Here is a 13562-nt window from a genome sequence, read left to right as displayed (position 1 = left end):
CCAGAGAGGGAGAGCGACTTGCCCAAGGTCACACAGCTAGGAAGCAGCAGACTGAGATTCAAACCCCAGCTCGTGTCTCTTGCGCTCAAATCTTCTCGTCCATTTTATCCCACACAAGAAAAATAACGCCTTCAGTGCAGGGGCTGTGTTGAGGATGGGATTAAAAATGTGGCCGCCTGAGGGCTCCTTCTTTGGCTTCCTGGCGGTTCGGCTCGGAGCATGCAAGAAAGGCTTGACCAAGGCGTTCCGCCAGCTGTGCTGGCCTGCCTGGCTGGAGGAGCGGCAGCGCCAGATGGACTCTTGGCAGGGAGGGCAGGGTCACGATCCGCCAGCTGCCGAGACATGTCAGTCGGCCGCCCCAATGCGTGGGCACAGAGCGTGCTGTCATGGGCGATGGCTCATGGGATGGTGTTTCATGGTGCTCGCGTGGACATGGCACAGTCCGTGGAAGGAACAGGACACACACACACACACACACACACACACACACAGATTCGGGTGAGGTGCAGGAGGGGTGGAAACTGTCAGCAGAGCTTCGACGCATCCCTTGGAGGACCATAGGGATAGCTTTCCTACACCCGAGACGGGGCCACGACCACAGCACTGCGGCAGAATCCTTGCCTCCACCCCAAAGGCCAGAACAGCAAGGTTCCTTTCGGCGAGGAAGGGAGCAGCCTCGTGACCCTTTCCCCCGGCTTTTGGGGGACCCAGGCTGGCTAAGCTACCAAGTGTCCTTCTGCTGCTTTGTGAAGGCTTCCACGTTCACGGCTGGGAGACGGGCAGCACCCCTGAATCTGATGGTTGAGCCCCACCTCAGGGAACCTGCCAGAGTCGCTTCCCTTCAGTCTCTCTGGGCCTCAGTTTCCTCACCTATAGAACGAGAACGAGACAACTTCCCACCGGAGGTTGTTGGTGGGGATTAAATATATGGAAGCTGTCACTGTTACCACCTAGTCAAGTTTTTTGGCTTTATGGGGAAACTGAGGCACAGTGCAGCTAAGGGAGTTGCGTGTAAGAGACAAATCAGATAGACTTATAGGAGCCTCTTTCTAAAGCAATAAGATTAATCTAACACCTCTCGGGGTTCTCGGCTTTGTCGATGAGGAGATGGGCACAGGACTGATAAATCGAGCTAAAGGACCAGAAAGGAAAGATGCAAAGGACCCTGGGGTTGGGCACTCAGGCCGAGACCCTCAGAGAATCCCTCGCTCCTGCCAATGCGACAACCATGTGGTAACAAGAGAAGACAGTAAGCGCAGTCCTTATAGGGTGAGAAACGTTCTCAGGTGAAAGAGGCCAGAAACCTGCAACCAGGGGGCAGGATTTGGAGACTTTTCTGGGCAGAAAAGTAACAGCCTGAGGGCTCCTTCTCAGGCTTTTGGACAGATTAGCCTTGGGCATGCAGGAGCGGCTTGATCAAGGCGCCTGGCCAGCTGTGCCAGGCCTACAGCCCTGCCTTGAAAGAGAGGTGGCAGCACCAGATGTATTCTTTGCAGCAAGGCAGGGAGGGTCTTGGCGGGGGGGGGGGTGTCTCAGGGTCGACCTCTCCTATCCTTGTGACCATGATATAAAGGTGCTCCCATGGCTGTCCGCTCTTCCAAAACCCCTTGAGAGCTGCTGGCACTTGTCAGGATCCCGTTGGCAAAATCTCACCTCCCCCATCCCCCAGTTCCTGTGAGATCTACAAGCCCATTGAGGCTTAGAGGATGTCCTTAAATCCCAGTCTGGACCTTTTCCTTGCATAGGAATTAAAAAAAAAAACAAAACCCATTCAAAACGGGGATTTTCAAGGTCATGGGCTGGTTGGCTTTATGCCTGTAGCAACTTCATCGAAGCAGTTTGAAAGACTAGTTATGCTGCCAGACTTCTGTGGGTTGTAGGCGCATTTTGAACGCCCTTGTATAACTTCATACATAAAATGAAAATTCAAAAAAAAAAATCAGCTCCCTCTAGCAGATTCTTTTGCAACACAAAGAATCATTCTGCTGATTGATTTTTGGTGGAAAAATAATTTTGATTTTGCACATTGTTTGCTTCAAGTAGAGCCTAATTGTAGCTCCAGGGACCCTAGAAACAGCATATTGTAAACGATAGCTCATTATGGCAAAAGTTCTCTGGTTGAAAGGCCCACGTCTTTGGAATGCCACCCCTTCCCCAAATCGTGAGTTCAAATTGGGGGATGGAGGTGAGGCAGGGCAATGGAATTGGGGGTCCTCCTTTTCACTGAAGCATATTGGCTCTGACGGAGGTCTGGGAGGAAAGCACCAGGGCCAAGGGCGAGTTGATGGGCCTCGGGCACCACTCCTTTTGTTCCACACCCAGTGGTGGCCACAGAGGGCAAAACCCACCACCCCGGGCAGAGCTGGCAAAGCAGTGGTTGTGTGTGGACAGATGGATGTGGCTGATAAGGTCCCCCCCGACCCATCACCTCCTCAGCTCTAGGAGACTTGGGGGCTCTTGGGAGGACATCATCCTGGAAGGCCTGAGGAAGTACGAGCAAGGTGCCTGCTAGAGCTTGCCCTCCCTTGTCGCAGAGACCGTCCCTGGTCAGAATATGGTGGGGGCTGGGTCTCCTGATGCCAGAGCACATGGCAGAGTGTCCCCTTTCTCTAGCCCCCACAGGCTTGGTAGATGGTCAGGCCCACGGGGCCAAGGTCAGAGGAGGGAGGGAGAGGGGGAGAGAGAGAGAGAGAGGGGAGAGGAGAGAGGATATGAACCAGACAGAGGGACAGAGGCAGAGACACACACGTGCTAGGGTGGGCTCGGTGGGTAAAGAGAAACAGAGGTGACACAGAGACACAGAAGGTGATAAACAGAAAAGAGAAAATGCAGGGTTGGGGAAAAGGGAGGAAAAAGGAGAGAGACACACTGAAAGAGAGAGGGAAGGAGGGAGGGAGAGAAACAGAGAAGGACAAAGAGCAGGAGAGGCAGTCAGAGGGAAGAAGAAAAAAAAGGAGAAAGAGAAAGAAGGAGAAAGAAACAGGAGCGAGGGAGGGAAGGGGATTTGGGATAGAAACAGACAGACACACAGTATGTAGATAATTTCCACAGGAGATGGATTCACTCCAGGCTGAGGGCGGTAAAACGTTTTGGCTCTTCAGAGCTGAGATTTGCTCGGGTCCTAATATGGCGCCTACCAGACACCTTGTAGGAGTCGCTCAAATAGCTGCTGGAGGGAGGGAGGAGCATATTTCATGACATTCTCACATACACTTCAAAAATCTTTTTGGGGGCGCCTGGGTGGCTCAGTCATTGAGCGTCTGCCTTCGGCTCAGGGCGTGATCCCGGAGTTCCGGGATCGAGCCCCACATCAGGCTCCTCCGCTAAGAGCCTGCTTCTTCCTCTCCCACTCCCCCTACTTGTGTTCCCTCTCTCGCTGGCTCTCTCTGTCTAATAAATAAATAAATAAATAAATCTTAAAAAAAAAAACTTTTTGGAAGAAATTCCTTGGTAGGAAACAAATTGTATCTTATTTGTATGTTACAATTCTCTGAATTCCCAGGAGGCTGATTTTTTAAATCATTTTTATTAATTGTCAGCATCCTGAAAAATTTCTGTGTACATCCCTTGCCCATTTATATCCTGAGTTTCATGTTTCTTATTGATTTGTAATTGCTTTTTATATATGAAGGCCAACAATTATTTGTCTTATTTGTGGCCATCTTTCTCCTCTAATTCACTGTGGACTTTATTTTTTGAAACTTCGGGACACGTTAATAACATGGCCAAAATTTAGGGTTGTTGTTGTTGTTGCTTTACAGTGTTTTCCATTGCTCTAATATGTAAATAAATACTCAATCATTTAAAAAAGGGTGACAGAGAGGAACGCAGAGGAGGAAGGAGTAAGGAAGGAGAAAGAAAGGAGACAAGGTGGAAGGAGAGCAGACATAGAAAGAGGAAAAGAAAGTAGAAGGGAAAGAGAAAGGGGGGGGTGGGAAGTCTGGCCAGGGTCAGAAATAAGATCAGCCTCCTGACCCTCATGGTACCTCTCCACCAGCTTGGAGGCATCCAGAACCCTGGAGCTTTCTGGCTGTTCTGACACACTTGACCTCACTGTGTTGTTCCCAGAGAAAAATCCGAGAGTGGCCCAAGTTAGTCCTTAAATTGGAAACGAGCCACCACTCTGGCCTCCTGACAAACCAGGTCTTTGTTATTTGGTTGGGGGGCCATTCAAGAACCCCTGAAGTTCTGCTGAGATGGAAGCTAGGGGGCAGAGGCACAAAGGAAGCCTCTGATTTCTCACTATGGGGGTGAGGTGGGTCAGAGCCCCTCTGAGACTTTCCTTTCTGGGAATGACCCACAGTGGTGGGCACAGACAGGGTCCCCAAGATTTGTTTCTGGATCATGAGCTGGTTAGGTCTTCTCAAACTGCTCCAAACATCTGTACCTTGAGGAATGTATTGCTAAGTTTGCTATCAAGGCCCTAAGATCTAGTGGCTGCCCAGCCCTTGGGTGCCATCTTGAAATGCTGTCCAGAACTTAGGTGCCATCTTGGACCGGGACCCCACAACCCAGGTGCCATCTTGGAGTTGCACAATGATGCATGGCCTTTCAGGAGGGAGAGGGTCCTAGGACTGCCAGGAGAAGTAAAAGACACACAAAGGGAGTCACAGGTCTACAACCACAGGGCCTTCAGGCACAGGGTGGGGGGTCTGAATTCTCATGCACATTCATTTCCTGGTTTTCTTTTTAGGGGCTCTTAGAGACAGCGGTTGGGGTGGAGCTTGTAGAGCAGAAGGAAGATGAGATGTCCCGGCGGGGCTATTCTACTGAAAGCAGCAGAGCAAGGGGTCGGTGACGCGGCTGTGTGAGGAGGCAGAAGGTGGGGTTCCTTCTCCTTCTTCCTCCACAGTGGTCGTCATGCAAAAGCCAGTCGAAGCTCTTCTTGGAGGCATGCGGATGTTCCCACCCCCCAGAGCCCACTCTCCCCATCTCTACGCCCTGAGAACACATTCCCTGATCCAGTGGGCAGCCCCACGCCAGGGGCGGGGGGCAAAGAGGCAAGTAGAAGCCTCAGGAGGAGACTTACGTGAAGGCAAAGGCCACCAGGGCCCCACTGACCACTATGAAGTCGAGAATGTTCCAGAGGTCGCGGAAGTAGGCACCCTGGTGCAGGACGAGCCCCAGGTCGATCATCTAGGGGTGAGAAGAGATGGTGGTCAGAACCCTCATCCCACCTTGGGGAGCGAGACCCACCTTTCCAGCCTCTGGGGGAGGGGTATCAGGAGGGGGCATCGCCGCCCCCTCCTAGTTCTCTTGGCTCCCACCCGCCCTGCCCCTCCCTCGAGTCTGTCCTCTCCAACGAGCCCGGAGGGTGCCCACAGGCATGGGCATGAGTCGAGTCCCCCCTCCGCTCAGAACCTTCCATGGCTCCCACCTCGCTTGGGGTAAAAGTCAAAGTTCTCCCCGTGGCCCACAAGGCCCTGCAGGATCTATGCCTGTCACCTCCCTGCTCTCATCTCCCTGCCCTGGTTTTCCCCACGCTCCTCGCTCACTCCTTCCAGTCCTTGCTGCTGCTCTAACACACCAAACATTTCTAATCCCCTGGGGAAGCCACCTACGCAGGGTGGCATTCTTGAGGGTGGAGTCCCTTGGATCCCTGGCTCTCTCAGCACTCACCTTGATCACCATCTCAAAGGTAAAGACGCCTGTAAAAACGTAGTCAAAATATCGCAGCACCTGTAGGGAATAAAAGCAAGGGGGCAGCAGATCACTGGCTTGCTCCAGCAGAGTCCCCATGAACCTAGTGATGGCCCACTGGGGTGTGTGGTCTCCAGCAAAGTTCCCGAGAAACACACTCTCACGAGCAGAGGAGGAAACACGGCTGCCCCATACAGTTGAGCAGGATGTGCACTGCCCAAGGCCCCTCCCATCCTGTCTCAGAGTACAGCTTTGTATGTTGTGTATGAAACTGTCCAGCAGATGGCAGCAAAGTCCTAACAAAATCACTCAGGACCATTGGCTCACCAGTAGGAAGGGCTTCTTTTTTATTTGCCCGAAGCTCAAATATAAAGTAAAGGTGGTCTTGGGGAAGTTCAGGGAGGACTGCATCCCTGTTGGTGATGAGTCTGGCCTCCCAATGCCCTTGACCTGTTGGGCCTCTTAGGTGATAAATCGTAAGGTCTCTTAAACATGACCAACCGTCTAAGTCGGACCCTGGGGCTCCAACTCACCACTGTGGTCTCCCACCCAACTCTGCGGCCACATCCTCACCACGGTGGGGTGGTTCCCCCCCCCCCCCCCCCATTACACAGGGCCAGGACCGGGTGGTTTCTGCCTGGATGAGCAACGGCCTGCAGCCTGGCCCCTCCCAGGCCATGTCGTGGCACACCTCTGGTACGACCTTCGTGTGAGGATGTGACTGTGCCGGCACCGCATCGGGTAGGTGGCAAACAGGGGGCTGACTCCATCGGATTCGTGTTAGAAAGGAGCTGATATTTACTGAGCCCCACCACCAGAGGACGCCTCGGAGCACCCGAGTCAGGTTCGGGTCCTTCTCTGCTCTAGAATCCTCTGTGGCTCTGATCGCACTTGAGGTAAAAGCCACAGTCCTCCTGGGGGCCCCCAGGGCCTTGAGACCTCTGCCGGGTCACCTCTACGCCCTCACCTCCTCTCACTCCCCCTTGCTATCTCTGCTCCTGCCGCCCTGTCTTCACCTCAGGGCCTTTGCACAGGACGCTACCTCTGTCTGGAATGCTCCTCCCCACATCCCACCGGATTGCCAATCTCTCCTCCTTTATGGCTTGGCTCACACATCACTTTCTCAGTGCCGCCTTCCCCTACCGCCTGTTTCAAGTCCTACTTCCTGGTGTTTGCGATTTTCCTTACCTAGTCTACCACCTACCTTGTAAACTATTCGTTATCATTTGTTATAGTTATTAGTGATCTCATCATTCATGTTCCTGACCCGATATCAGCCCTGTGAAGGCACGGATGTTCGCCTGTCCCTGTAGCGTCTCTGGCTCAATATTCAAGCCCAAGCATACAGCTGGCGCTCAAGAAATGTTTGCTGAATGAATGCATGAGTAGCTGGAACTGTACTGGGTCCTGTGGGCGCTGGGCTCTGTGATCCGTGTGGTCGCAACTCGCATTCCTGCTATGTGTGGTGCTCACAGGGCCAGCAGGGACCAGAGTGGCCAGGATGGCTGGCTTCCTGAGGTGGGGCGACAGGTGCAAGGGGCTGGCAGAGAAAGCATTTCAGGCGCACGGGGTGGCGGGCTCGGCATGGCCCAGGCCTGGTGCTCTGTGAGCTCTGGGAAGGCAGGGACCCTCTCACTCCGGGTCAATCCTTGACACTTAGCTCTGTGCATGGCACATACTCGTTGCTCATTTAGTAATAACGAAACAAAGCAACAGATGAAAAGCAGAGAGGAAAAATGGAAGGCAGGGAGTGGGGAAAGGGCAGGCCCGGTGGTCAGGGGAATCTAATTCTGGAGAACTGAATGAACTAGTCGGGCAAGAGGAAATCAAGAGACCAACGAATTAGGTTTGACTATCGAATATGGAGCTCCTCGGACCTCTACGAATGACAGTTTCCTGTGGTTCAGTTGAATTCGACCATGTTCTCAGACGCATTTATCCCAAGGAAATGCAAATCAAAGTCGCAGAGAGATTCCACTCTCTACCCCACCAGGCCCACCAAGCGCGAGAGTCTCCAGCACCAAGAGCTGACGAGCCCGCGGAGCAGTGGGCGCCCCCACGCTGCCTGCGCGAATGTCACCGTATCACCCAGCCAACAGCGGGCTGCTCCTAGTAAGCCTGACCGCACGCACATTCTCTGCTCCAGAAACTCTGCTTATGGCTTTCTACGCTGGAGGAACTCATGCCCAGCATCCCTGGAGACACACGCAGGGTAGGGGGCGTGTGGCCAGCGATTTCAACTGGAAACATCCAAACGGGCATCAATAGGTCATGCCACACAGTGGAATATGAAAGAGCAGTGAAAAAGGATGGCCATCCCTCCCCGCAACATTACGTGCTCATCTCGCGGGGGACACGATGTTGGGTGACAGAGGCATAGAAGGACGCCATCTGTTGAGGGTCAGAAACGAGCAAAACCGAATTCTAGTGCTTGCGGATGCACAAGCCGGTGGGACAATTAGAGATGCTAAGCTCATTCCAGAAGGGGAGGGGTCACAGTTGCCTCCAGGGTGGGTTTGCCAAGGTCAGCGCTAATGACACTCAGCGCAGGGTTGTTCTCTGCGGTGCGGCCGCCCAGGTCACCGTTAGGGGGCCGAGCAGCACCCCGGCCTCCGCCCTCCAGATGCCAGGGGCTCCCCGCCAACCGCCCCGCGTCACGACAACCAAACGTGTCTGCAGGCGTTGTCCCCGCTGGGGAACCCCAACTCCAGAGAGAAGAAGGGGGCTACTACAGAGGCTATGGTCTCAGGTGGTTCATTCTACTTCTCATCCCGGGGGGGAGGTGGGGTGTGGGCGCTTTAAATCATTGAGACATGGGTCATGCGCGTTTCCTGCACTTTTCTGAGGTCTGTTCTAGTTCAGCCAACAAAAGAACGGGGGGAGCGGTCCCAGGCATCAGCTGGCAGTGCAGGGCCACAGTGTCCTTGAAGGGGGCGGGAGCTGGAGGAGAGAAGTTTCAGCGGCAAAACGCAGCAGGCAGGGCTTGGGGTCCGACGCATTGCAAATGCTCCATGGGGCTGGTCTGAGCCCGGCTGGGTTTCCTCAGCCCCTGCACGCACCGCAGCGGCACCCCGGCCAGCCAGCGACCTCTCCCATCGCCTAAAGTCGGCAGGGGGTTTGCTGACCCCTCTCGGGGTGCCCCGTCCAGGGCCTGGCTCCCTGGCGTCCCTAGGGGAGAGCGGGCAGTAGGAAAGGACAGAGCGTAGCCTCAGCCCTGCCCTGGTCCTAGTTTCTTCCAGGAGCCTTGTTCTAATTATTTCCTTCCGACTCCCCCCATTGGGTCCCCAGGGGCCCTGCCAGGCCTGCAGAGGAAGGGAAAGTGCAAGGTAAGCTGCTGTCGGGCAGGCTTGATTTATGGGGCTTGCCAGCCTCGCCAGGCTCCTAACCTACTTAGTGAGGGCGGCAGGGCCCGGCTCCCTGCGGAAAATGTACCTTTGGCTCCGGGCAGGGGGGCAGGGATGGGGGGCAGGAAGGAGCTGGGGCAGGGGTGCTGCTGCCAGTCCAGAGTCTGCCACGCCCCCGTCTGTCAATCTCTTGCTCCCCCCTCTCAACCATGGGCACACACTCATTCTTGCTTGGCAGGACTCAAGGGGAGCCGTGCACACAGTAGGTGCTCAAAAAACAGAGAGAGTTGAGGGAAGCAGCAGGAGCCCCGGGGAGGCAGAACTGGAACTGTGCTGTGTAATCTTGGTCGGATCACTTAGCCTTCCTGAGCCTCAGTTTCCCCATCTGTCAAGTGGGGATACCTGGGAGAGCTTACGTGCCAAGTGCCTGGGGTTGTGCCTGGAATACAGCAAGCACTCAATTAACAGGAACCGCTAGCAGACCCTGGACTCCTGAAGGGAGAGGTTTTTAGCTCTCCAAAAGGCTAAAAGTGTAGGCTGTGTTTCTGAGTCAAAATAGTCCTTTCTTTCAAAGCGCGTGTCCACACCCAGAAGCCTGTTTGGGGAGACCCGGCTGCCAAGGGGATTGACTATACAGCACCCCCCACCTGAGGCCTCCCTACCTGCCATGCACAGCGTGCATCTCCCCATATAATGCCAGCCCCGCTCCCTCCACCAGGGATTCCAGCAATTTCTAGCCCCACAGCTCTAGGCCACCTTTTCCCCTGCCAGTGCACAGAGCCGCTGCGCCCTCAAGGAACAGCCTGCCCCCAGGCGTGTCCTCAGGGAATCAGAACCTCCCCTCCCCGTGGTGTGCCCAGGGCCGTACCCAGGGGTACCCCAGACATTCCTTCCACCGTGGCAATCAGCTTTTAGGGTGCAGGACACAGGAACCTGTAACAGAGGAGCCCCGCCAGGAAGGGGCCCGCTGGGCGGGACTCACGTTGTTCCGCGGTGCGTTGGGCTGCACGGGGTCCTCGGCCGCCAGGGCGATGCTGCTCATGGCGATGACCATGAGGATGCACATCTCAAAGTAGCGCAGATTCAGGATGTAATGGCACAGGCGGCGCAGGCTGTGGGGACAGGTGGGTGTGCAGGGGTCCACTCAGACTGTGGACTCATAAACCCTTTCCTTCTGTAACCTCCTGATGTCACCTACCACCCCCCGAGACCTCTAACGCCCAAGATCCCACGCCCAGGAAAGTATCAAGATCCTCCAACTGGGGGCCCTCCTGGGGGTCACGGAATGCCAAGAAGGTAGGGAGCCTCTCAGCCAGGGAAGATATTCACAGGCCCTGTTGATAAGTTCCTATCACTTTCAAACAACCCTCTTGGAAAATCTTGATTCCTAAACTGAGTTGAAGAAATATTTTCCCTGATTCTGCAGGAGACGAAAAGGTTTTTCATGCGTAAGATGTCCTATGGTCAAATAAAATTGGGAAATTCTGGGTTAAATGGATTTTTTTTAATTGATTGAGTGACCTTAGGCAAGTTACTTATCCTCTCTGTGCCTCAGTGCTCTCATCCGTGAAATGGCCATAATAATGGTGGCTACCTTACAAGAATGTGAAGATCAAAAATGTTAATATATGCCTGGCACATAGTAGGGGCTCCAGAAAGTTATTGACATTATAAATTGCAGGCCTTATCAAAGCCTTTGATGTGGTAATGGGATAATACATAAGTACCTAACCTCTTAAGTGGAGCTAATAATATTTATAAATATGTCATAAAGTTGTGTGAATGGCAGCAGGGCTGAGTGGTTAAGAACAGAGATACTGGCATCCGTCTGTTTGGGCTCTCCCACTTGCTTGCTGTATGACCTTGGACAGGTAACTTCACCTGTCTAGGCCTCAGTTTCTTCATCTGTTGAATGGGCATAAGCATAGTACCAATCTCATAGGGTTATTAGGTGAATTTTTTTTTTTTCATTGGTAAAACACAACAGTGCCTGGCACTAAATACCACATAAAAGTTTTCCTAGTAAAATAGATACTTTCAACCAAATAAAAAGGAAGCACATAGGATGAGATTCAAGAGTCTCAAGAGGCCAGGTTATAGAAAGTAGTTACCACCCAGCTTGTTTGACATGATTTTTCTTTGTCAGGAAGCCATTTTGAGGGACTAAGGTTTCAAGAAATATCCTTTGGAAAAATGTAATCCTCAAACAAGCCACGGTGAGACACATGTAATAAATTTCTCTCCTAAATAGTCTATCCTCCTCAAGGATGCCCAAGACAAAGGGTTATGGAACTCAAAGACATCTGCCTAGAATCCAAACCTTCCAGAGCAGAGGTTAGGATCAAGGGCTCAGGGACCAGGGCTGCCATGTATGATTGTACAGGTTGCGCACTGCACAAGGCACCATTTCTTAGGGGTGCCTCTCACATGACAGACGGTGTAGATTTGAATATTTATGATAATGATTTCTATCTGATGACCGGAAGGGGTCTTTCCCCCCAAAATCAGTAGTTTATGAGAAATTTCTCTCTTACAGGACTTAAGAAAAGGGCCTTGTTTTTTAATTTGCTCAAAAATCCTGTATGTCCTAACAGTGATCTTGGAGGCCACTCTCCCCATTACCCTCTGTGTGGGCCTGCCCTCTGGCTTGACTTCCAGTGCCCCAGTGGGAGCCCCAGGCCCTCTGCCCTAGCCACAGGCCATACTCACGGGTTGGTCGTAGAGAGGATAAACATGGAGCTGTAGGGAGGCATGGGCTTGGGGCCGTCTTCCCCGGGGTCGTCTTCCTCTTCCTCCTTCTTCTCTTCCTCCTTTTTTGGCAGTGGGTCTGGGTTGGCGTTTTTGTTCACTGTGGGGACAAGAACCGACACAGGGCTCCCTCCGTGATTTCCCATGAGCCTCTGGGCTCCCGTCCGCTCCCCAGAGCAGACGATAAGCAGCTGACGTTTATAAAGTGCCGACAATGCACCAGGCAGCACGTTAGGCCATTTGGTACTCACATGACCCCGTGAGAACTGCCACTTCATGATCTCCATTTTACAGAGCATGAACTAGCACAGAGAGGTGAAGTGACTGGCCTAAGGTCACACAGCGGGGATTTGAACCTGGTCCCAGAGTGCCTGCTCTCAACCACTCGATAGCCTTGAGTCTGGTGGGACGTTCACAGGATGTTCACACAAACCTGCCCCCATCCCGTTGGACCTTCATACCATCACTTGGAGGCAGGTAGCATGAGACCCGATAGACCTACTTTACAGATGGTAATACTGAGCTCTCCCTTTGTCAAACTGGATCGTCTCCCCCAAGAATACCTCTCTCTCGATGGCAAGGGCCACTACACTCCTGAGCGTTGATTCCGCAGCCTAACCTTGCTATGTGTCTCTGGGCAGGCTGAGTTTCTCTGAGCCTCAGTATTTTCATCTATAAAATGGGCACACGGATGAAATCCACGTTGTAGGACTGTGGTGAGCGTTTATCAAGCAGACTCATGGAAATCTCCTGCATAGAACGGGCACCAGAGAAACTGGGCTATTGGAATCATCTTCGGAAACAATTAGCTCAGTGGGCCATTTCTAAATTTTCACTGCTTCTCTGACCCCAGTCTTACATGGTTGGGGGCTTGGAGGGAGGTCACAAACTGCCAATCCCTCCAGGGCCTAGACCCGCACCATCCAACACTTGTATGTGTAAAACACACCGAATTTCTAAGAGTGCAAGACAAAGAATGTAAAGTAGCTCATTAATAATGTTAAAAACGTTGATTACATGTTGAAATGGTAGCACTTTGAATACAAATAAATAACACTGAGATTAGAGTTTATCTCACCTGTTTCTTTTCTTTTCTTTTTTTTTTTTAAAGATTTTATTTATTTGACAGAGACAGAGACAGCCAGCGAGAGAGGGAACACAAGCAGGGGGAGTGGGAGAGGAAGAAGCAGGCTCATAGCAGAGGAGCCTGATGTGGGGCTCGATCCCATAACGCCGGGATCACGCCCTGAGCAAAGGCAGACGCTCAACGACTGAGCCACCCAGGCGCCCCTCACCTATTACTTTTTTTTTTTAAAGGGAGGGCATAGAGAAAGGGAGAGAGAGAATCCCAGGCAGGCTCCACTCCCAGAGCAGAGCCTGGTGCGGGGCTCGATCTCACGACCTTGAGGTCATGACCTGAGCTGAAATCAAGAGTCGGATGCTTAACTGACTGAGCCACCCAGGCGCCCCTCTTTTCTTAAATCACTCCTCCCCCCCCTTCTCTCCTTTCTTTCTTTTAATATGGCTACTAGAAAGTTCAGAACTACATATGTGGCCAGTGTCGCATCTCTTTTGGACAGCATGGGTCTGGGGAATCATCGGATGCACCCTCAATTTCTGTTAAAAGGATCCACTGCTTGTCAAATACAGCGGCTTCCTGGCTTCGCTCTGGGAATCTGGGATGCAGGCAACATCGCGAAACCTACCGAGCGGCCGGCCGTGTGCCAGGCCCTGCGGGCGCGTATTATCTCGCTTAACCCTCCCCGCAGTCCCGTGGGGCAGGAACCACATCTGTACCCATTTTGAGAGGAAGAAACTGAGGTCAGAGAG

The 13562-nt window shown here is 52.9% G+C and overlaps 1 protein-coding gene across 5 annotated transcripts in view; it reads right to left on the bottom strand.

Annotated features, from left to right (window-relative positions):
• Positions 1–13562, bottom strand: part of CACNA1A (calcium voltage-gated channel subunit alpha1 A) — a 212870-nt gene that overhangs the window by 51604 nt on the left and 147704 nt on the right. For all 5 annotated transcript variants that reach the window (XM_045811947.2, XM_087867228.1, XM_087867225.1 and 2 more), the window contains 4 exons: positions 11694–11832; positions 9967–10096; positions 5620–5679; positions 5030–5136 (listed from right to left, as the gene is read on the bottom strand). In XM_045811947.2, the coding sequence (XP_045667903.2) occupies positions 5030–5136; positions 5620–5679; positions 9967–10096; positions 11694–11832 (436 nt within the window). The remainder of the gene's footprint in view (positions 1–5029; positions 5137–5619; positions 5680–9966; positions 10097–11693; positions 11833–13562) is intronic.

Source organism: Ursus americanus, chromosome 14, assembly GCF_024610735.1.
Source record: "Ursus americanus isolate L20-20 chromosome 14, mUrsAme1.1.p, whole genome shotgun sequence".
Taxonomy (NCBI): Eukaryota; Metazoa; Chordata; class Mammalia; order Carnivora; family Ursidae; genus Ursus; species Ursus americanus.
Note: the sequence above shows the minus strand (reverse complement) of the source record. Positions and strands in the feature narration are given on the sequence as shown.